General features: G+C 35.6%; 1 protein-coding gene across 6 annotated transcripts in view; it reads left to right on the forward strand.

Moving 5' to 3' along the window:
• The window catches only part of MAP3K20 (mitogen-activated protein kinase kinase kinase 20), a 154,281-nt gene that overhangs the window by 88,251 nt on the left and 44,611 nt on the right, over positions 1–21,419 (forward strand). For all 6 annotated transcript variants that reach the window (XM_039855524.1, XM_039855521.1, XM_039855523.1 and 3 more), the window contains exons 8-11: positions 3,419–3,505; positions 9,098–9,172; positions 14,108–14,214; positions 21,226–21,361. In XM_039855524.1, the coding sequence (XP_039711458.1) occupies positions 3,419–3,505; positions 9,098–9,172; positions 14,108–14,214; positions 21,226–21,361 (405 nt within the window). The remainder of the gene's footprint in view (positions 1–3,418; positions 3,506–9,097; positions 9,173–14,107; positions 14,215–21,225; positions 21,362–21,419) is intronic.

Raw genomic sequence — 21,419 nt, forward strand, 5'->3', positions numbered from 1 at the left:
GGCATGTTAATTTTAGAAGTTTGCAGTCCATAAACTTTTAAAGTGATACCTAGCTAGGAAACCAGTCTGGTTATTTAGAATTTTTGATGTCTTTTCAAAAATGGGTGAGCAGCCAGGACTCATTTGTCAGTAAAAGAAGTTGTTCTTTTTGGAAACCCACTCCTAAAAAAACACTATATTTTTGCTTTTTATTTTTTTTATTTTTTTCAGACTTGCTCTAAAAATTTAGCCTCTGATATTATCAAAGTCCCTAGCCCTCCCCAGCTTCTTATCCTTCATTGCTTCCTAACACATGGCAAGACTAACCAGCCTCGCACAGCCCTAAAATAAATGTGTTGCAAATGCCAGAAGTGGATCCTGGGATTCTTCCTTCTAAGCTGGTAAACTTTGCTAGACAGGCAATTGTTTCCCTCTCTGTTTTATAAGACAAGGAAATTTTCTCCCTCCTTATGATGACTTCTTTTGAAGGACCAAATCAGAGGAGTGTTTAGTATGTTACACACACACACACACACACACACACACACACAGAAGATTTGAGGAAAGCAAAAATCATTGAAAGCATAAGACTTACGAGAACACAAGGCCTAGCCACTCTTAAAAACCAAAACTATCCTAATGACGATGCAGAAAGGATTACCCTTAGAAGCTTCTCAGCCAAAACCAGGGTCGCAAATAGAGTTAAGAGAGAGCATCACTTGTCTGTGAGCCCTGTTCCAGCACTGGCCCAGCCCAGGTAATGGCTTTTCATTGTTTGTAAAAGAAAAGGCAGGAAAAGTACACAAGTCTTATCCAAATTTCTCTTCTGTACACTAAAAATAGAAAATTTCCTTGTGAGCAGTTTAAATGTGAGGACGCGTCAATATAAAATGAATTGGAAAATATTTTTAAGGTTGAAAGATCACAATATTTGGCCTGCATCTCTATAACTGATATTTTCAGGCATAGTTTAATGTATTTTTAGACCTCCAAATGACTTCCTCGACAACGTTACTTTTTTGTGCCAAATGTCATTGTGTTTAGTGTAGGAAAAGCTGTTGTCCTATCTCATACCACCTACTTTTTGATAACATTCCTGAATCTGGTGAATTAATAATAGGAAATCATGAAACGTGCTCATCCTGGAATTACACTAAAGACCTCATTTGGGCTTCAGAACCCAGCACTTAATGACACCATCCATCCCTGACAGTTTTACATTCCTCACATGGCTCCCTCAGCTACAGTCAAGCTCTTCAGAGACTCAGAATGGGAATAAAATGAAACTGCCCTATTTTTCCAGAGTTAGAACTCTTGGAGAAATATAACTAGTACCTTATTCAATTTTGGACATTTTCCAACTGAATATTTTGGAATAAAGAATGACATAAATCTTTTTCTGGTGCTATTCCCCAAGCTCTTGGTTTTGCATTTTCCCTCAAAAGACCCAGTCTGTCTTCGTGTGTGGGTGCACGCAGTGTATTGCGCATGCAGGTCAAACTCCAAAGGGGGGCCGGGAGGAGGGGAGCGTGTGAGGCTGTTCATCTGGATGTTTTGGGGCCTCGTGCATTTGATTTATTTGAGGCCAATCCCCTATTCCCATTCTCCTTAGGAATGCCAAATCCATTAATTTACTTGCTCTTCCTATCCCTTTCCCTCTCCAACCCCAACACTGGGGGAGAGGTAATTGCGACAAATTGAGGGGCTTCATTTCCTGCTCAGCACTCTCACTGGCCCCCTTCCCCTCCCCTGTGAAGGCAGTATGTCAGGTGTGATTGCATACCTATTCTTGTTCTTCTTTTACTTACGGTGTTCGCTAGAATCATTCCTTTCTGGGATGCCCCTTACCTTTTCCTAATCACTTCTGTGACTCAAATAGAATTATTCAGTAGCTCTTCGAAAGAAGTACCTTAACACACTTGATTAAAAGCCCAAAGAGGCTTCAGTGAATATTTTTTCTCCTGCTTGAGCAGCATCTGCCAATTTCCCTGATTTTTGTGCTAATTATCTTCGTATTAGCCAGAATTTGTTTAACATGTTATGGTTTGAATAAGACTGAGCACCGATTGAGGAAATAGTAGATATAGAGTTGAAGGTGTATAGGGTTTACTTGAATAGAGTATATGTCCTCATTCTACATTCTTATTTAGAAAAGGTTCTCTGTTTTTGTTTTTAGAACAAGCGATAACTAAATCAAAACTGCTGAATTCATTTGCTTCTGCCATGGCTCCACACTAAAATATGGCATGTCGCATTCTCTCTCAAACTTCATCTTTTCATTCTCTAAAGTTACATGGGGTTAAGAGCTGATCTTAAGGGTGAGACAGCAAGTTCATGGTCTAGCTCTGCCACTTGATAACTGAGTGCCTTCGGGCAAGTTGACTTAACTTTCTTAAGCCTTAGTGTCCTCATCTATAAAATGAGGATGATATGTATCCATCAGGATTGATATTAATCATTGACAACATAATGTAAAGGGTTTAACAGAGTACTTGGGACATAATCTATTGATAAATGATAGTGGTTATTATTATTATTGATAAAATCATAATTGTTTTCATATTTCACAAAATATTGGTAAACTCAAATTTTGATGCTCATATGTATAAATAGAGAAAGTAACTGAGTGTAAAAATCTCCATTACTCGGTGTTTAAAGAGAAAACAAAATCATGGGTTGTTTTCAGCCTTTCCAGAATCAGTTTGCTTTTTTTGGGCATTCAGGTGCAGATTTATTAATCATACTGATCTCAAGGAGTGCAGAGAGATGGACACACACATAAATTCTCTGTCTCATACACACACACTCTCAGCCTATATATGTGTATGTGAAGTGTTTACTACACTTTAAAATATAGTATAATAAATTGTGTTATTGGTAGATAAAAATGAATTCCTTAGGCTGACTCATTTTGAGGGATTTCTCTAAAACATAAAATCTAAATGTTATAATTTTGCAAGTACCTACCATTGTGGGGTAAGTGGTTTAGCCAGTGATTTAGATTCGGGGCCTGATTTTTTTTTTTTATGATGAGACCATTATTGAACCTTTAAAAATATGGGTGAATTTCCAGTTATTACAGAGAAATTTATCAGAGATTGAAGGTAGAAAGAGTTTTGACTAACAATATAAAATCTAATTCATGGGAATACATGACAATTCTAATAACTTGCAAAATAAAGTTAGGCCTACTGGTTTCATAAAATTTTAAGTCTGGCTCTAGATGCTCTAATTTCTAAACCAGAATTTTTTAATTAAAAAAAAGTATATAATATATGGAAGGAGTCCTATGCATGAATATATACGTTTTGCCCAAGTTTCTACAGATGGGGTTGGTTGTGTCTGGTAATTGGATACAGTTAAATATTAGATAAAGTTTCAGTAATATGCCAAAAATATAAAGTACAAGAATAAAAATTCCATTTTCTTTTTGTTCCAGGTTCTCTGGGAGATGCTAACAAGGGAGGTCCCCTTTAAAGGTTTGGAAGGATTACAAGTAGCTTGGCTTGTAGTGGAAAAAAACGAGGTAAGACTACGATTCTCCATTCAGGTACATAGATCAGAAAACAGTATTGGGGTTTTGCAAAAGACTTTTTCATCTTCTTCAAATTGAAAGTAAGTTCACGCTTATGGAAAGATTAGCAGTAGGAGCTAACACAAAGGGTCAAAGTGATGTTATTCCTCATGAATGGACCCTTTACATCTAATTGTTGCAGCTTCACGTCGTGATGCTGTAGATCAAAAATTGTACAAGTACTGTACTAGTTTCTCAGTCTCAATTGTAAAACCTAGGGGTTTGTTCTTAGTGATGAAAGAAGCCATTGCGTCCAAGGTAGGGGAACAGTTTAACTCCATCTCCTGCGTTTAGGACATCTTTTTTACTGGCCGGGAGTTGATATATCTGTAAGAGACCTTCAGCTACTTCAACTTACCTCTCCCAGCAGGAGTCACTATAGTACAAGAAACTGTCGCTTAGATGAGAATTTCAAAAAATAAAAGAAGAAAAAATAGTTTCAAAAAAGGGAAAAATTACAGTTTTGCCACCTACGTTGAACACTACATTGAAGATGAGCTCCTCACTGGAATTGGCGAGGCAGTGGCATAACTGTTCGCTTCTTCATGCAGAGCCTTTCCATTTCAAAAGAACTTCAGTGGCGTAAACACCGTTTGTGCTGTGTCCCCAGCCTCGCTTTTCTTCTTCCCACAAATTGAGGCTTTCAGTTAGTTGGACCTATGAGCCTACATCAGAGAACACGGTACATTCATATCAAAGAGAGCAACTACATTTTGAAAGGTTTAAAATTGTGACTGAAACGCACAGCCATGGAAATTTTTAGCATAAGGATGAAGCATCCAATATCAATGTATTATAAGAACTTAAGTCATGGAATGGAGGCATGCAGTTGTCTTTGCGCTGCAAAACAACTTCATTTCACAAAGCTTCTTCATTTCCAAACCTTACTCGTGCCCTCCCGCAAAGGATGAGAGTGCAACCTAAGGATAAAAAAAATTTGCAAAAGGTGATTATATAGAGAGTGTCCCTTTTTAATGCATTAAAAGAATTAGATTGATCTGCTCCCCATGCGAGCACCGGAACAAACTACATTAATCAAAAAGCTGCTATTGACTAAGAGAAACCGAGTTTCCGTATTTCAGATCACATAATCCAGAGTTACCTTATTAATTTGTCCTCCTGAGCCATTGAGAATGGATGAAATGTTCATGATAGCTGAACTTGATGGGAGAGAGCTGCCAATTTAAAAACAACGAAAAGGGGTTATATTCAAGAATGTGTCCTACTCATTGTTTCACAAGAGCTGCTCTGTTTTAATTAAATGTGATAGGAATTCATGATGTGCTGTTAAATCAGACCTCATATACAGGATGACTGATATTTTCATGATAGGAGAACCCACTTGTTTCTGTTCTGTTTCTTTTGCCAGTGAGGTGATTAGATATTTGAGTCTCGGTTTACAAATGAGAGTGAAGAAAATTATTGACCTTCTGTTGACTTTGGAGCAGATCACTCAATGTAATTTTTCCCCTCTACATGGTTTCAAGATAAACTAGAAGAAAGCTTTTTAAAAAGCTAACTGGACCCTCCAAATATGTATAAGAGAGACTAATTAATATTTGTAAATAACATTTCATCTAAAGGACGGCAAAATGGGTATGAATCTGAAGCCCTTTCAAAACATTGGCGTATTCATCAAGGAATTTTAAAGCTGAAGAGAAAAATTAATTTAGAAACTTCCTTTGTGTAGCTGACTTGAGGGTTGGGAACCACCCATAAATAACCCTTAGAACCTCCTCAACATGTACGTGATCTCCCCCTTCCTCCCCAGGGATCCTGTACAGTGAAGTGCACTGTTTTATCTATGGTATGATATGATGACCTGCTAAAACTGATGGAGACTACTCAAATACCCCCCAAACTGTATTTATTAAATATAATAGTAAATCGAAAGAAACCCAGATGATGAAATAAATTTTCTCAACTTCCTAATGAAGTTAAGGAAAATTGGATATTACAAAGATATTTACTTGTCTATTCTCATTCTGCACAGTATTTATTTGTCAAAAATATGAAAATTAAGTTTAAAAGTAGTTTCCATTGTCATCATTCAAGAGGGTGTCTTCATTTCACCTCAGAAGCAGAGGTACTTATTTCTAAAATGAATTCTTCGACATAGCATGAAAGGAATTCCCAAGGATTTATTTCATTTCATAACAAAATTGAGAATTTGACTTAAATATGTTACAAATCACCTCAACTTCAATTTTTTTTTTAAACAGGACTTATTTAAACAAAGAATGATGTGTTTAAACTTTCAGAGAGACATATCAAATGTGACTAGTGACCCTAGAATATACCTATATCCAAATATTAGGATTACCTTTTCTTTTTAATGTTATAGTCTGAAATAATGGGAGACTCACAGGAAGTTGCAAAAATATTACAAAGAATTTTGTGTACCCTTCACCCACCTTCCCCTGCTGGTGACATATAGGTATAGTACAATAGCGAAACTTGGAAATTAACATTGATACATTCATTACTCTTTTTCTTCCAATTACAGTTGACATTCAATATTATATTAGTTTCAGGTATACAGCATAGTGGTTAGACATAAGTCTAGTACCCACACGGCAACATACATAGTTATTACATTATTATTGACTATATTCCCTATGCTGTACCGATATATTTTTCTTAACTAGACTGTAGACCTTACTTGGTTTCACCATTTAAGATTACTTTTTGCATCTATAGGAAGAGCAATACATTCTAAAAATTATACCTGAAGGTCATTGCTTCTATAACCTTAATTATGAAATAAGGTCTTTAAATAATTTTTCCTAATATGAAATCCTATTAATACTAGATCCATAAAGCACTGTTAAACTTTACAAAGCAAACAACCCTTATAGAAGGCATGAAACTTAGAGGGCATTACTAATAAATTTTTTAAATGTAACATGTATATTTGCCTTTGTAATTTCCATAAATCTCAATTAGTAGTCATTTAGAATGTTCTGGCAGCATAATTTTTATATTTATAAATACTTAAATTCTCATATAAAATATGTTTCGTTCTAAGTAGCAAAACTACTATTTTTGATTAACATAGAAATCCTCAAAAAACTTAATTCATTGTTCTTGACTATACTTTAAGATAATAAACTTGTCTTAAATGATTTTTGCATCTTTCATAGAAAATGGTGCAAAAAAGAATATGGTCTTTAAAAATGTCATGCCTAATTTAGTTGGGAAATATTTTAATTTTAAATTTGAAACTTTTTATTTTTAATTATTTAAGTTTTAAGCAGTATTGCAAACCTAGTGCTAATAATCTGATTACTTCAGAATGTTTTAATGCATTAGGAATGCCCACAATTATGTAATCGGGACTTAAGTATTTTGGATTTTGTTTTAAATACTTTTTAATGCACCAAAATAATCCATTACATAAAGTGTCTGAGTCTAGATTTGAGTCTAGATTTAACTGATAATTTGAATGTCATATACTTTAAAATAATTTTGTGTCCTTGAATATAATGCCTCAGATATGATATCTAAAAAGTTTGTCAGTAAGAAAATACAATAGAAATGCTCAACATTCATATTCATCCAGTTCACATTTTAGTTCTTAGAAAAAATGGTGAGATAAGTGGTGTTGAAAATATTACCCTTTATGAAAAGTTATTTTTCGTTACACATGGGATACAGTCAGTTGCATAATTGCAATTGCTGTCTGTTTTTATTAGTTGCCACCCCCAACCATCTTATTTTTTTAAGGAAACACCTGATTTTTCTTTTGATCTTCATAAAAAAGTTTCCAGTTCACATTACATTAAAATAATAATACAGTTGATTACATTGTGCTCTATTCTACAAAATCACAAGGCTCAAAGTTTAAAAAATGCTTAGCATAACCTCTAACTTAGGGCTGTTTTTTTTTTTTTTACTTTGTCCTTTTTTATTTTAAGGCTATCAGTAATTCCAAATATAGTGTTTTCTTGCCAAGGCAACTCTTTTTCTAGTTTTACAGGTGGCCTCCCCTAAATCCAACTAAATTCAGTTTTAAGTTTTTTATTTGCAAAACCTCTTTGGCAAACAATACCATGGAGTAAATCTCAGTACTTCTTAGCACAGTAGTTCTCAACTCCATCACACCCAGTGCTCTTTTTTATAACTGCTGTGTTAACGCCCCCTCTACCTCCTGAAATGAAATCCAGAGGTAATATAACCTACCTACACACATTGTATTTAATATCAATAATAATGCTCCAACTGTAATATAAAGAAGAAATTAATGGAATTATGTATTGCAGTGTGTAGTGGAATTATGTATTAATGGAATTATGTAGTGCAGTGGAAGAGATCATGGAGCAGTTTTTGATGCTTGCACCTATGCAGCTACAAATGCAGAGTAGAGCTGAGTTAATGACTCCAGTACCATGAGCAACGCTGTTGTTGGTGACATTTTCCAAAAACTTTGGTTAGGTTACATATAATGCAAAACTCAATCTACCCTTGATTTATTTTATTTGGTAATAGCATTCTTAGAAAGTTAAGTACATTTAAAAAGTGTTCAAAACATATTTTGTGTTTATTTGCAAGTCAGAGTTAGAGTCCAGGCTCAGAAAGCTGTAAACCTCACTGTTCACTTGTTTTACTTATGTGAATGCACATGGGACATTCGAAATTTGATGGAATGTAGGAGAATCCTTAATCATGTAGGATTTTATGGCATGTTGAAGGATGGCAAGTATTCATGACCTGTTCCAGGTGCAGCCCTCTAGTCTTAAAACGACCAAAAGAATACCTCCCTAGATTTCTAAAGGAACCACTGCAATGTTAGAACAGGACTGATGCTCATTATAATCTTTGTTGTATCAGGTCCTACATTTTATGGGTTTGACTAAAACTAAGTCATAATGAGTCATACATTCAGAATGTCTTATTTACCAATGAGAAAAGGCACTCTTCTTTAAAATTATCTCGGAGGATCGGGCCTGGTTAGTACTTGGATGGGAGACCTCCTAGGAAGACCAGGTGCTGTAGGCATAAAAAATTTTTAAAAATAAGGGATTGTAAGCAGACAAGGTCCTTGCAATCTGTGAGGTCAAACAAGGGTTGCCTTGCCTTAAAAAATAAATAAATAAAATAAAATAATCTTGGGATTGTCTGTGCTGAAGATGTTTTCAGAGTTGTACATCTACTGCCAAAGCTGAACTGGTTTCCAAGTTACCCGGCCTGTTTGCATATTTCATAGTTGCCTATAAAAGTGCAGTGATAGATTTGCTGTTTTAGGTTTAGTATTTAAGTTCAAACTTGCCCCTCTCCTGCTGTAGTTTCTTTTAAACTTGATTCTACATTTATAGCATTAGCTGTGCTGACTCTGATCCTCTTTAGGGGAAAAGTGTAAGCGTCTTCAGAGATTAGATACGAATCTAAACGTAAATTCTCATCTGCCATATATTAAAAAGTGTAAAATTTAAATTTAATGTCTTGTTCATGCTCTTAAACTAACTTTTTTATGATCCTTCAATTAGTATTTGCTCTTTTTAATGAGCGTTTTATTTTGTTTTGTTTTTACTTTCTCTGTTGTAGAGATTAACCATTCCAAGCAGTTGCCCTAGAAGTTTTGCTGAACTGTTACATCAGTGTTGGGAAGCTGATGCCAAGGTATATATATATATTTTGTTGTTGTTGTTGTTGTTGCTGTTGTCATTGTCATTGTTTGTTCAGAATTCTGAAATTTCATTTGTTTGGCTTTGAGGTTTTTTTACCACCTTCCCCCTGGCGCCCCCCCCCCCAGCTTTTTTTAGACAGCCAGGAATATTTACAGTAGTAGGTTCAGTGTGGGGATGAGGCTCAGGCTTCGAGTTTTCACAATGGAGTAATAAAATCTGTTACAAAGCAAAGCTGGACTGCAGTTCTTGCTCCCCAAACTGACTGTAAGGCTTTTTGTTCACATCTGCCTATCTTGATCCTGGAAGCTCATTGTTGGCTCTTTCTGACAGCACTCTGACATTCTTGACTCAATAAAGCGAAATTTGTTCCTTTCTTTTTAATCTTTAATAATAACTATTGCACCTTCCTGTTATAAAGATGGCTAACACACAGTGCTTATTATATGTCAGGCATTGTTCTAAGTACTTTATGTCTATTAACTTACTTATTCCTCACAATATCTCTGTGAAATATAGGTACTGTTATTATCCCCATTTTATAGATGAAGAACCAAGGCACACAGCAGTTAAGTAATGAGCTCAAGGCCACACAGCTAGTAAGTGGTGGGCCTGGGCATGAACCCAAGTCCTTGCTGTTGACCACTACACTGTATTGCCTTTCTAACCAAACACCAGGCAAGAGTAGCACTTACAGAGAATCTTAATACGTACTTCCTGCCCAGTTTCAGTGATGTTTTTTAGGCTATCACAATAGAGTTGGAGAAATTCCAAAATTTAGACTTTCATGTGGTTATCACATTTAAGCATGAATGGTCCATTTCCTTTCTTTGCAAAGATCATTTTAAAAGTCCCTCACATACATAAGGAAATATTTGTAGATAAAATGATAGGCTAGTCTTGGATTTGCTTCAAAATAAAGTGAAGAAGATGAATGATGGTATAGGTGAAATAAGATTTATCATGATAATTTTTGAAACTGAGCGATAGGTATATAGAGGTCTATTGTGTTGTTTTCTCTACCATTGCGTTTGAAATTTTCCATAATAAAAAGAAGAAATAAAAAAGATTCTTACAGATTAAACCCTACAATAAAAGTGAAATATACTCAAGAAAGGAATTAAAGTTTCATAGTTCCAATTCATCCAGTTTTTCATGGAATAGATATATTGCAAACTAACCTTTTAAATAAAGATCTAAAAAGAAAATCTTAAGAATGGAATTTCTTCCTTAATTTAAACCCAGTTTCAGTCTGACCCTCAAGAAGAATGAGTGATAATATATGCCATGTTCTTCCACATATTTCTCTGGTGGGGATAACTCATAAACAATTGGTGAGTATGGGAATTGTGTTAGTGTAACTTAGAATTCCCAGCGAGTCATATGTGAAGTTTCCCAGCACACTGATCTGCACTACCAAGTGAGAACAGCTAAACCTCAGGTACAGCAGTGTGGCCAGTGGTGCAGCAAGCGACACGGAGCTATAAGGCCCTCTCACCCAACGTGCTACCTGTTGGCTGGGCTGCCCAGGGCTTTGTCCTGTTAGGATTTGTTGCCTTTCCTCTCATAACCAGCAGCCTCAATCTTTGCTTTCTTTTCTATACATTAAACTGCCTTAACCCTTTTTTAGACTTCTATATTAGTATTTTTTTTTTATTAAAGAATTTAACATATTTTTTAACTGTTAGTATTTCTGTTTAGGACAGCTGTTGTTTTTATTAGTATGCTGTGACAAAGTTGCATAGGTTTTGAATGGTCAGCCCTGCCCCTGTTTAGGCCCTATTATTTTAGAGTGTAATTTTGCAGAGTATGGGAATTTTTAAGCAGTAAGAGAAATGCCTGCACTTTGCAACTAATCCAGTAGAAACTATAAGTGGTTATTTGCAAGCATGCTCTAGAACAGTTATTTTATACTGTTAAAATGGTGTCATAGTACCCTGCCCTTTTCATATTCTTTCTACCAGTTATATGTCCATTGTGGCACATACAATCATTTTGTCAGTATTTTCCTCTCTGACATTTAAGCAGAAATTTCACCTGAAATTATTTGCATTGAATTAGATTAGTGCGACTCGATCTCTATAATTGTAATTATATTTCAGTATGCAAAGCAGGTTTTGAATTTCTTAATCAGAAACTCTGTACTACAGTAATTAAAATTGTAAGAATATACATTTATGGTGCATTAATTAAATGACAGTATAAACAGCTAACACAATAAGGACATTAGGCCCAGTGTTGGTGCCGTGAAGTCAGCATGTCTTCAACATGTAGTAAGCTGACCCTTCTTTAGGACCATAGTAATCTTGTGTTCTAGCTATGTGAAGTATAAAGTTTGATTGAGTTCTGTGTCCTAAATTTATGACATTTTATTCTGATAAAACCAATCTGTGGCCCCTGTGTTCGATCTGATTATACACCCAGCTGAGGTCCAGTTTCTTTCGTTGCTGATCTCTGGACGCAGCTTCCCCACCTTCATTCCCTGAACGTGCTCTTCCTTCTTTTCTTCCCTGACTACTTTATCATCAAGCTTCCCTGGTTATTCTGTTTAACCCCAGCCCATAATTAGTGTTCCTTTTCCTAAACCATAATCTAAGCTTGTGCCTTACCTTGTACTGTTGTTGTATTTTTTTAAATATCTTTTCTCTATAAATGGATTCACAGGCTCTAAAAGGGAACAGAGCTAGTTTTTCTGTGTGTTTCCATATAGCACCTTACATAAATTGAATAAGTAGATGCCCAAGGTTTATTTCCTGAGAGGTACATTTTAGTTCTCTGGCTATAAAGATGTAGCAATTCAACCAGAAGTTGGTGCCAGTCCTGTGCACGTATGTAGAGTAATGATTGTTTAAAATATTTTGGGGTTTTTTTTTCAGTCCTTAAACTTTAGAGTATTACCACACAGATTAAAATATTTACCTCAGACCTATAAAAACACTTTCTTTTGCAAGGAAGAAGGTAAAATGTATACAAGAGAAAGCTGGTATTAGGTAAATGCCAGGTCATTTCATTGGTTTGCCCCAGGTGCTCAAAATATTTTATTGAAGAAAAGAAGGAAGTAAAGGTAGGTATTGGTTCAAGTTCTAAAGTGACATTTGTAAATAAGAAAAAAATAACAGTTAAAGCCCTGAGTTTGATAGGAAGTACTATCTTACTCTCGTGTGATAAAACATTTCGAAGGATTTAGGTGCCTGGTCCCTGGTTCTGTAACTTGCTTCCCATGTGATGCTGGGAAATTCATACTTTCCTGTGACTGATTTTCCTTATCCATAAATGAAGATAACAACTAAAGAAACACTGTTTGCAGATGTTCAATAAATGGTCCTAGTTAGGACTTTTTAAGTAAGCAAACCTACATAATACCTAAAAGGAAACTAAGTCCTTTCAGATGAACTTATATAAGACCCTAGTCCAAATGTTGTATTCTGTAACCAGAATACTCATAGAATAGTACCACAAAATTCTGAACTGTTATTACTTTATAAATGTTCACTTGGATAAATTCCATCTGAGAGCATTTGCTAGTGGTAAAATCATGATTTTTCTAGGGATATTTGTCATCCAGTTACAAAAGAATTTTACATTATTTCAAGAATGATTAAATAGAGGAAAAAAATTAGTCTTTAAAAATTCATTAGCTCCTCCTGCTGCTTTTTCATGCAAAATGAAAATCCTATATTTGTTATATAATTAGTTCTTGTGCAAATAATTGAAACATTTTTCCTTTTGCAACCTGACACATAGCAGGAGAAATTAAAGTGAACATGAAGTCAAAAAAAGACAAACAGAATATTTTTCAAATTTCCTACTTAAAGCATTTTCCTTTTTGCTTATTAGAAGGTTGAGTGCACATCAGTGACATTTTGCTACTTATGCCCTCCTCTTTGAAAAAAGAACATGCACACATACACACAGATACGTGCGCGCGCGCACACACACACACACACACACCCTTAAAAGAGTACAGTAGTGGCAGAACTCAGAATAAATATCTGTTTTATATTCCTGAGAAATAGAAAAAATGCCTTTCTTAATGTAGGAAACGCTCAAGTCCTGAGAGCAAGCCACCTCAACATTGTTCCTTCTTGTTTTTGTGCTCCTAAATTAAAATGCATGTTTTAATTGCTCCAACTGTAATTTGTTCAGAAATGGTATAATTATGTGGCATGATGAAGAGAGAATGTGCATCACCCTTTTATTATCTTTCTCCATTTTTGTTTTAACCTTTTGTCTCAACCTTGACTAGAGTCTAAAGAGATAGACTAGTGTAGTTACTTCTAGCTAAAGAAATACACCTAACCACTGCTTTTTCAATTTCTAGTGAATAGTACCTTAACGTTTCCTAGCAGCAAAGCTAGTTATAATGTGGAATAAACATTGAGAACAATGACTTTAAAATTGAGGAATTTTTCTGAGGAACTAGTTTAGGAAATTTTGTCAGTTCTGATAGATTGATGAGTAGATTTTCCCCAAAAAATTTATTACAAAATTTTCAAACATATGGAAAAGTTGAAAGAATTTTACAGTGATCACTGGCCTACCTACCATCTAGACTCAACTTTTACATGCTTGCTTTATCACAAAGATTTTTAAATTAAAGGGCTTAACTTTTGCCTTTTAGAAGTCCTTAATCATACCCAAAAGAGAGAATTAGTACTTTCTTTACCTGGAGAAAAACTGTAATTATTCCAGCTTTAGGCCACATGATAGAAAAATGATATCTGAGTCTGTTCTTATGAATAATTGATTGAAAATAAGGAAAACAGTTCCCTAAACCTGAGTGGTTTGGTGGTTATAAAATAATTAAATCAGGACATCACATCATATTTTATTTTGTTATAATGAGTTAAACTTATTACTAAGCTTGTGGATTTTCTCTTAAAGATCTACTTTCTTAATTCCCAACAAGTGATTATTTTCTCTTCTTCAGAAACGGCCATCTTTCAAGCAAATCATTTCAATTCTGGAGTCCATGTCAAACGACGCTAACCTTCCTGACCAGTGTAACTCATTCCTGCACAACAAGGCAGAGTGGAGGTAGGTAGGCCTCGTACAGTAGTCATATCCTCTGGCTTTAAAGGACCAAGACTAGCTTCAGTAAAGACGAGAACCAGAAAACTTGATGACAATGCTGATTTCTAAGTGCAGCTTAGAAATTAAGGCTTTTACTTTTATTTTGCTTTTTGGGTTAAAAATTTTTAGAGCTCTAATAAGTCCTCCATTTCATGTGTATGCAAAAAAGAGTATAAGCTCATTGCCTTATCATATGTGTATTTGGAAAGACTATTGAATTCGTATCTTCTGAGACAAAAGACAGTTACCAGACATTTCTCTGTGTACATTCTGTTAGGAAGCTTTGGCCTCTGTCCATTGAGAAATAAAAATACTGTTTGCCTGAATATTTGCAGAGCACTGTATCTGTTGGTGGAGAGGGTAAGGGAGACTATAAAAACATTTTTAAAGGGAAACTTTTGATGTTATGAATCCTATTAAATTTTGTCATGTGTAAAACAAATTTAGTAATGAGAAAATTGTATTGTGCGAGTGGAAGAACTAAGCCTGGGATGAGACATTTGAGCCAGGTCACATGATGCACGAATATAAATAGCATGTTTGGGAGCTGACATTATTCCTCCCTGACTCAGCAGAGATTTAAGTAACTACATCTCTCTGTTCCTGAGAGCTATGGCGGTACTGTGACGCCTTACGCCACCTGCTGATGCCAAATGAATACTGCATGCACTTTGAAAATGATGGAATTTGTTTACTCCTGTTATTAAACATGTCTTTGGGCTTTCTGTTTGGTTGGTATTTTACAATAACCTTATTTACTTTTGTTCTTTTGAAATCTCTGTCAAAGGCCAGCGAGTTGAATGAATTTTTATTTATGGATACAAAAGTAAAACTACTCTAGTCTAGGTATGAGGGACTTTGTTCTGGGCTGAAATAATTATCAAAACAAAACTTGTAAGTAATACTTGTCTCATACAGTAAGAGTTCATTACAAATCTAATCAGATCGCTCCCTTTTAAATCCATATAATGGGTTCCTGTTACTCTAGAACAAAGGTCAAAATACTTGACAAGATTCACGAGACTCGCTGTACTCTGGCCTCAGCAGCCTCATCTTAAGAGCATTATTCTGTCCTTTAGTTATGGCTCTGAGTCCCTCAACAGATTCATATTGCTTCCTCATTCAAAATTCTTACAAAATTTAGTTTCTTCTGTTTAAAACTCATTCCTGTTTCAAACACCACCCCTGAGCCCACCCCTAACTTGGCTCCTATTCATTATTCAGAGAGCAGCTGAAATAACATGTCTTCTAGGAAGTGTTTCCTGGCTCCAGACTAGATGAGGTTCCACTCTATGTGCTTGGAGAGTGTCTCCTTCATAGCTCATTACTACTATTGGAATTAATAAGTAATTCTGCCATTTATTTAATATGCGTCTCACTGACTAAAATGTAAGAGGGTCAGATAATCTCTTTTGTTCACTACTGTACCTACAGCATCTAAACGTGCCTTGAACATAGTCATTGCTCAATAAATATGTGAGAAAGGGAATGCCACAGTAGTAATAATATAAAGAGACAATATGGTATTACATAGGAGAATGTAAATACGTAAGTTAATTTGTTTGCCATGACAAACGTTTTCTTATATTCGTTCATTCAGACGTTCATTAAACTTCTGGTAGGACACGGTGCCCTCTTAGGTATCAGGGTTTGGTGATGAGCAGAACAGTCCCAACACACACAAAGTGTCCAGTATTAAATTACTAAATATAAATGTACAAATAGTTATTTCATTTCTATTTTGAGAAGTATTATGTCAGTGAAGTACTGGACATCTGAGAATATATAACCATGAAATCTAATCTTGTCTGAGGATATAATTAAAGGATTCCTTGAGGAAATGTTGTTTGATCTGTTACTCACAGGATTTGTAGGATTTTAATACCATTAATAGAGGTAGGGAGTCTTTTAAAGTATGTAAATAAAATCAGAAAACAGGGAAAGTTTAATTTTCTATATAAAAATACATTTTGAGAAAGGTAGTATTGGCCAAAAGTAATATCCTTCAAAATAAATTTCCAGAACAAGAACCATACTGTTACAACTTTTTTTTCTTGAGTGATAGACCAGCATTTCTAATAGTTTTTATTTCAGGATTCTATTAAACTCTGAAAAATTATGGAAGACTCCAAAGAGCTTTTGTTTAAATAAGTAACATCTGTCAATAGTTATCGCATTCAAAATTAGAACTGAGAAAAATGTAAATATGTCTTTATTGATTCATTTAAAACATAATAAATCTTGCTTCTGCATTCAGCCTATGGCACTATCACATGACCTGAAGCCTCTGGAAAAGTCCATACACTTATGAGAGAATGAGAGTAGAAAAGGCAAATCTATAACCTCTCGAATCCTTTGAAAAGCTCATGGGTCCCGACTGCACTGTGAAAACCATCACGATAGACAGTTACTGTCATTAAAATAACATTTTAATTAAAATATACTAAAAGACGTGAAAAAGCATTTCACAAAAGGAGAAACCGAATGGCCAAGAAACATGAAATATGTTCAGCTTCATTTAGCAATCAAATAAATATAAGAGAACATAATTCATTTATCAGATCAGCAAAAATTTATATTATGAAAATATCTGGTGTTGTAAACATTCTCATAGTTTGCTGTGGGAAAATACTACCTTTCTAAAAATGTATTCTAAAGAAATAAATGAGAAGATTGTGCAAGAATGTAAGGATACCTGTTTATCACAGTATCATTAGAATTATAAAGCTGGAAATGGCATAAAGTTCATTAAAAGGAGACTTATTTTTGTTTTTATTTTTTGTGTTTTTCATGGTTTTTAAAAATTATATCTCTATTTACAAAATAATATGGAGCCATTCATGATAATATAGACCTGATCAATTATTTTGAAATACAGGCTACAGTCCAGTATGGTTAGAATGATTTCATTTTTTGTAATTGTCTGTATAAGTATGTGTACATTGAGACAAATATCAAAAGTTCAGTGTTATCATTGGGTAATAAGATTATGGAAAAGCATTTTTTATTTATATATCTTTATTTTCCGCAGTAAGTTGAATAATAAATTTAATTTTTTAATGTTTTAAGGTGAAAAGATGAGGGAAATAAAATGATAAAACTCATATATTAGTAAAAGGTGAATAGTTGCCTGGGGGCTGCCTCATTGGCTCTCTTTCAGGAACTAGTCAATCCTGAGAGCTCAGAGAGTTTAGATCTTTAAAGCTTGAACCAGTAAACCAGTTTGAGAAGCAGCAGAGCTGTTTTAACTGAACTTGGCCATTGGTTAAAAACATGGGGAATGATAATAACATTAATTAGAATAACAATAAACACAGCTGGCATGTATTGCATTTTTACCAGAGAGTTATACTTTATTTAGATTATTTTTTTTAATCCACATAGCATCCCTGACAAATTACTAATGCAAAAACCGAGGCCCATAGGGTGGGAGGTGGGTAACCTGCCCCAGATCACGTCATATGAGGCAGAATGCAGGTGGTCTTATCCTACAGGCCTGCAGTGGCACACACATTATGCAGTGCTCTTCCTGAACTTGTGGCCAGTGTCATGCCATCTACTTATTAGCACGCAGCATTCACTTGACTAGGTTCCTTTTTAGCAAAGAGAGCTGTTACAGGGCATGATCGTTTTAGGTTATGATTAAGTTAAAAACAATTATCTCACTCAATACACTAAGTGCTGAAAAGAATGAAATGTTTGTCAGATCATCTGGATATTTCAAAAGACACATTCAGACCACTCCTTTCTCCCTGACTATGTCTGGTGTCTACAACCACGTGATTATTGTCCAAAGCATGTGTTATCAATTAAAGTCACAGCGAAGTTGGATTCCAGACCTGCTCTGGTGTTTCTGGCAAATGCTTGTTTTCTGGTAGAGTTTCCTCTATACAAAGACCAGATGGAACATCTAATTTTAGAAAATTAAATGATTATTCTGGAAATTCTTTTTAAAACTAGGTTATTGAAAACCACCTAAACGAGGTTCTTTCCTTTGACCTAATAAATGATAGGGAAGAGATTTAGGGTTAGACATTTCCTCATTCATCACATCTTCAGCTTATTTATCCCCTATTGACTTATTAGCGATAATGACAATGAACATTAAGAACAGAAAATAATGTGTCATCCCGTTTCAGTTTCCATTACCCCATGTGATTGTCTACAGACCTGCGGTAATCTGCACTGAGTGAGCTGCGTGGCACTGTGGTGCAGCATTCAGAGCTATGTCTCTTGGCAAAACACTTTGTTGATTATGTTCTTGGTGATCAGAATACTCTCACTGTGGCATGCCTTCTTAAAAACAAAACACAGATCAAAAAAGTCTTTGCCATTTGGATATTAGCACAAAACATTTAATACATAACACTAAATTTAATATACACGTTATATATGTATCATGTAACGTATAAAATAAAGCTGTTTTTACAAATTGACTTTTCTTTCTAAGTTTCTGTCTAATTAAAGAAGATAATTACAGTCCATTGGCTGTTTTGGGCATAGGGAAAATTGACACTAGTTGAAGTCAACCTTGGTTAGATTTGGTTTAACAGTAAAACCAAAATTTTCATCAATTAAAACACTTAAACTATATTTTTAGAACAGGAAGTTTATATAAAGGCATCAGTAGATGCATTCGATGTAAAACAATGCATCACCAAACGGAATAGCAAGGGGAGCAGCTGTCTTTATGTTGCCCTGAGATTTGGGTTACTCTTTTATGGCATATCACCTTAAACACGCCTGTCAGGTCCTGGGGTGTCTACAGGAGCAGTGTTGGAAAACTAGGCCTGAGGAGACAGACTGAGGAAGAATATTTACTCAGTGAGTGTTTGTTTTCCTGTGTCCCAGCTTTCAGTTTACCTTGTTGATCTGTTTTCCAGAAGGGCTCAGAATCACATTGGGCTCCCAGAGCTGGAACTTGAGATGAATCCTTGGCTTAAATTACAAGTGAAATTGAATGTGTTGGCCATTTACCCTGATCAAAAAGAACATCAGTGAGATCGGTCTCGTGGCAGGAGAGTTGGGACTGGCTTGGCAGAAGCACTGTATAGACAGCAACCCAGGCCACTGCCATCTCGCCACCAAGTATGCCCAGCTCTGCCGCCTCCTTTTATCACCCTTTTACCCTCTTATTTACTGAAGGTGGCTCATTTTTTCTATCTTATTTTGTTACAGAAGTTTAACCTAAGGTTTTCCACATCGATTTTTTTTTCCCTTGGTCCTCCATTTGAAAAATAAACACATTTATTTATGAATGAACATAACATTTATGTCTGAAATATCAGGGATAAAATTTGGATTTTATGAGTGTCATAATTCTGAAAGATTGCTGATTTAGTGCCTTTTTTTAGGGACTATAGTGTGACTTTACTGTGATTTTTTTATAATTTTGGCAATAAAAGGTGCCATTTGACAGTAGATACTTTTATATGTACTTAGTACTTGCCTTGCTCTGAGGTACTTTCCAGACAACTAGCAGAGTGTCAGGTCCAAATCCAGATTCACCTCAGTAGCTGTTCTCTGAACTGGGTTTTGCCAATTAATACCCAGAACCTTTTTGTTTTCGTTCATTTAGTTCTCATCCACAAAGGCATTGGAATAAGCTGTCCACTTATTCTGATTTTCCCTGGAGATAAAAGGGCAGATTTTGGTTACATATATTCATTGACTTAGATCTGGGGCTTCTACCTTCCATAGACAAGGCCTCAACCAGAATTACGCAGTCTGTCATGCAGGTTTGTCTTAGTGGCACCTGGAAGCAGCTGTTGGCAGCACTCAACTGCTAATCTACAACAGTCACCTATTTCCAGTCTCTTCCTTCCTCTGCACCCTTCTCTCTGTGTGCCTTCTCCAGCCCTTCTTCCCTTGCATTTCCTCATTCTTCTCCCTCTTATTTTCCTCCCTTCCTCCTTTCCTCCTTCTCTCTGTCTGTCTGTCTGTCTGTCTGTCTGTCTCTCTCTCTTTCTCACCTTCTTTCTCTCATTTTCTCATTACTGTTGCTTTTCTCATAGGCTCTTCAGAAACTCAAGGGAGAGGACTTCCAGCTCTCAGAGCATGAATTTAGACTTAAACATTATAATAGCCCTGAAGGAGAAAAAAATTTGTACCATGCCATCTGATCAGTTTCAATTTCTATAAAAGACAGGTCTTCATAACTGGACATATTGTTCCAAGTGGTGAGGCTGGTCGCCCTATAGAGACTAAGGAGGGGACTTTTTAAATTTTTAGTTAAAAAGAACCTTAGAGTTCATCTGCCCAGGATTTCCCTCGCTTGCTCATTAGAAAAATTACCTGGATTTTTTATTAAGTAATGGAAATTCCTAGGTGCCACCCAGCCTTTCTGGATTATGAGCTCTAAGGAAGGGCCCTCGGAATCTATGTTATGTTTTTCTTGTTGTTTGTTTGTTTTAACAAGCTGCTCAGGTAATTATTAGGATTAGGAAAGTTTGGGAGTCCTGATATAAGATAACCACCACCCTTTAAAACTGAGGAAACTGAGTCAGCTTAATGAATTGATGGCTTGAGTTAGTCAGTGAATAGGCTGTCATAAATTTACTGATAGTGTGATATTGATCACGTAACCTGAGTATAATTTTCCCGAGTATCATTAGCACCTGTTTCTTGGGGCTGTTATGAGAATAAGATGAGATAATACACACAGCCCTTTGTGAAGAGCTAGGTGAATGTAAGCATTTATTAAAGGGCTAAACTAGGACACCCGCTCCATAGCTTCGGCTCCACCCCAGTGGCTCTTCACACTTTGTTAAAGTATTTTGAACTTGTTTTTCCAAACTGGAAACTACCTGTTGATTTCAAGGGATATGAAAGATTTCTTAATCTCTGATAATTTACTGTTTGGTTTAAAAGCACAAGTCTTAAGCCTGTTACGTTAATTGAGCATTCTGATGGACTCGCTAAGCACTTAATACCTCTTGAGCAAAGTTGAGGCTTAAAACAGTTATCCCCGTGCAGGTGTGAAATCGAAGCAACTCTTGAAAGGCTGAAAAAACTAGAACGTGATCTCAGCTTTAAAGAGCAGGAGCTCAAAGAACGGGAAAGACGTCTGAAGATGTGGGAGCAAAAGCTGACGGAGCAGTCCAACACCCCGGTGAGTGTTCCCGACAGTTTACCTGTCCCCCACTTAGAAGGATGTGGCTGAGCATGGC

Source organism: Pteropus medius, unplaced genomic scaffold (genome assembly GCF_902729225.1).
Source record: "Pteropus medius unplaced genomic scaffold, Ma_sr-lr_union100, whole genome shotgun sequence".
Classification (NCBI taxonomy): Eukaryota; Metazoa; Chordata; class Mammalia; order Chiroptera; family Pteropodidae; genus Pteropus; species Pteropus medius.